This window comes from Arachis ipaensis, chromosome B1 (assembly GCF_059453495.1).
Source record: "Arachis ipaensis isolate K30076 ecotype BB chromosome B1, ASM5945349v1, whole genome shotgun sequence".
NCBI lineage: Eukaryota > Viridiplantae > Streptophyta > Magnoliopsida > Fabales > Fabaceae > Arachis > Arachis ipaensis.
The window spans coordinates 10371288-10374977 of record NC_142436.1 but is presented as its reverse complement, the minus strand read 5'-3'; the positions used below and the strand labels follow the sequence as shown (position 1 = coordinate 10374977).

At 29.3% G+C, this 3690-nt stretch overlaps 1 protein-coding gene across 1 annotated transcript; it reads right to left on the bottom strand.

Annotated features, from left to right (window-relative positions):
- Positions 1 to 2538: 2538 nt before the first annotated feature.
- On the bottom strand, positions 2539 to 3690 carry LOC148575693 (zinc finger BED domain-containing protein RICESLEEPER 2-like). The gene is made up of 3 exons (XM_088502498.1): positions 3130 to 3690; positions 2731 to 3049; positions 2539 to 2642 (listed from the first exon to the last, which is right to left on the bottom strand). The coding sequence occupies exons 1-3, from the start codon at positions 3688 to 3690 to the stop codon at positions 2539 to 2541; spliced, it is 984 nt and encodes a 327-aa protein (XP_088358624.1).

Here is a 3690-nt window from a genome sequence, read left to right as displayed (position 1 = left end):
ATTATTAAATCCATTATTTATCTATTATCTATTATATATTACTAATTTTATAATTAAAATATATTATATACTATTTTTTATAATTAAAATTAAAAAGTTTTTTCTTTCTTTTGCTCTCTTTTTTTATTTCTCTTATTTCTTCACTTACTCTATCTCTGTTATATATTATTATTAATGACTAATTATAAATTTGACAATCAAAATATACGATATGACATATTTTAATTGCATTCAAATTAAATTAAAATTAAAAATTAAAATATTAAAATAAAAATATAGCTATATTATATATTATATTTATATATTACTATCTAATTTAATAACTAAAATGTGTCACATGACACTTTCTTATTAAAATTTAGAAAAAATATTTTAATCCAAAATTAGTAAACCTCCTTCTTACATTCTCTTATTTACCTTTTTTTTTCTATTTTTCTCTATTCTTTTCACTCTATATATAATTAAATTTTAACTTTTTCTTATAAGTTACGTGTAAATTTTGGTTTAACCCCCTTAAAATTTTAATTTTAGTCTTTATATTAAAAAAATTAAACTTTGGCCCTTCTTAAATTTTATCCTAACTCCACTCCTGCAAATGTTAAAATTAATTATTAGTAACAAATTAAATTCTTTCATATAAAAATAATAACTAAAAAAATTATTATTTAATTTTTTTATCTATAGAGATCCTTTTCTTTTTAGTCGACAGAAACTTTTTTTCCTTACGACTTTTTTGCAAAAATAATTTAATGCTATAAATTTTTTGTATCATCATTTATAATGTCAGAATCAATGTAATTTTAAAAGATTTATAATTGTAAAATAAGTGTCAAATAATTAGTAATTGTACTTAATTGTTTTTAATATGTACATCTTTATCATCCCTTCTTATACTTTTGAGTGATATTTTAAATGAGTTTATACAATTACTTTTATATCGAAAGTTTAGTTTTTTTTTTTAAATAATAAATTAGTCTTTCATTTTTTAAAGTATTAGACAAATTAGTCTATTTAATATAAAAATAAAAGTTTAAAAAATAAAAATGGGAAATTTTTATTAAAGCAGTGTTCAAAGATGATAATAAAACTAGAAATAACATCTTTGCTTACAAAATATTAAAAATACTAAGTAGAATGTGATGTTCGGTTTACATGAATATCTGTTAGCTAAAAACTTATAACGAGATAATTAAACGATGGTGAATAAAACGTACACTTCATTAGCATTATTTCACAAATATATACATAATCGGTTCATATCAAACATCAATATGTCATAGGAAAAACAAGCAAGACACTAATGGCTAGTTACAAACCATAAAAAAATCTCTCATATTTATGTTGGTAGTTAGTGCTGGAGAGGCTTTGAAAAGGTTCTCTCATACTAATGGCGAGTACTGTGAATAGAGAAAAGAAAAATATAAGGTACTAATATATTATTTGTTAATTTATTATTAATAATAATTAATTATTATATTTTAATTATATGTATAAAGAGATATTTAAAAAATATATATATAAAGATATTTTTATTAGATACAGTTATAAAAAAAGATATTTTTATTAGACACATTTATAAAGATATTTTCAGTAAACACAGTTATAAACAAGAATTGACAAAAATTGATAAAAATGCTGTTGGTAACTGTTACGGATTCGGGTCACGGATCCCAAATCCGGGACTGCACCTTACCCGGCTTCCCGGGTCCAACTCCGAAAGGCCCAAAAAACCGGCCCTAACCAACTTTTGAATTCACACGTCTGTCTTATCTTGATCAGATAAGATAAGATAAGAACACCCATCATCTATAAATAAGAAGACCCAAGTCTTTCCAGGTATTCATTCATTCCACACACCTCATACCTCTCAGATCCATTCTGACTTGAGCGTCGGAGTGTCTTTGCAGGTACCACCTCCCATCGCTCCAGTCAAGCAATCCGGCTCCAGCCTTGCCCGCAGGTTCCCGATCCACCCTTCAACCCGTACCGGAGACATCTTGTACATTGGCGCCGTCTGTGGGGAACCTGCGCCAGCTGGGCCCAATGGGGGACGTCCTGGAGGAAACCCCCTCAAGCCAGGATGACTCTCAACTAGGGGTGTCAGGCGGGGAAGCCCGCCCCGCCCCGCCCCGCCCCGCCTATTCTGGCGGTCCCAAAATCCTAGCCCGCCCCGCCTAATGGCGGGCTGGCGGGCTGGCGGGCTAAGCCCGCCTAATTAGTTTTTTTTTTTTTTAATAAGAACATATCTAATATCTTTTATTTAAATCAATATAAATCGGGCTAAACCCACCTAATTAATTTTTTTTATAAGAACATATCTAATATCTTCAATTTAAATCAATATAAATACAAATATTAAATATAAATAGTCTTCAAAGTATATAAATAGTCTTCAAAGTAAATAAACATAATCCAATTATCCAAAATACTCAAGTCATAGTTATAAATAGTCCCATAGACAAAATAAATATATAATCCAAAGTCCAAAAACATAATTATAAATAGTCTTCAAAGCAAATTAAACTTAATTCAATACACTTAATTTTCATCTTCATCTTCATATAAGTCAATAACATAATTGGAACCAACTCCTGAAGAATAGCCTTCTCCTTTTGCAATATCTTCCTGATCTTTATCTTCCTCTAGAAAAAAGTAAATAAATATATTAGCAAAATAGTACATAATAATGTTCAAAATCACTCAAGTATGTATGTCATAAATATAATATACCAAAATCATCATATCCACGTATCCAATTTCTGGTGCAAATCACCGCTTCAACATTATCTGACAACAAACGACTTCTATACTTATTCAAAACATGAGAACCCATGCTAAATGCAGATTCTGAAGCCACGGTAGTAATAGGAATGCTCAACAAATCTCGTGCCATTAGTGATAGTGTTGGAAAACGATGATGATTGTCTTTCCACCATTGCAAAACATCAATGATTGCATCATTGCAAAATAATGTTGCCTCACTCAAATAAATATCCAGTTGGTTCTTTCCACTTTTCACTTCAGCTTCTTGATTACGGGACATCAAATCCTTTGCATTACAAACAATATATGAATCAAAAAGCATGAAAAATTAAAAATACATATAATCAAGTAGATAAAAATACTTACACCAACAATTTTAATAAGCTGAGTTCCAATTGCAGAAGATGTTGCCTGAGAAAAATTACTTGAAAGTTGGGAAGAACTCTCCACAGTTGTAGAGAAATTTTGGTCATAAACCTCAAAAAGCTTGTATAACTTACTCTTCACATGCTCCACTTTGTCTTTAGCACTAATAGGATCAATCTCATTATAGCAATGAACCAAAGTGTTGAGTTTAAATCTAGGATCAAGAACTGCCCCAAATGCAAGAACAACACTGTATTCTTCCCAATATTTCTTGAACTTAATCATCATTTTTTCTCCCATGTTCCTTATAAGCACTTCATCATTCTTCAAACTATTCATTAAAATCAGCTGGATTTGCCAAACTTGTAAAAAATACAAGTTGGATGTTGGGTAAGAAGTTCCAGACATCAACTTGGTAGTTTCGTAAAATGGTAACAAGAAATCACATATCTTTTCAGTTCTTCTCCACTCATCTGATGAAGGACAATACTCCCTAAACCCAGCTTCTTTTACTTTATACAATTCAAAAGCTTTCTTATAAGGAATAGCACTTGCAAGCAT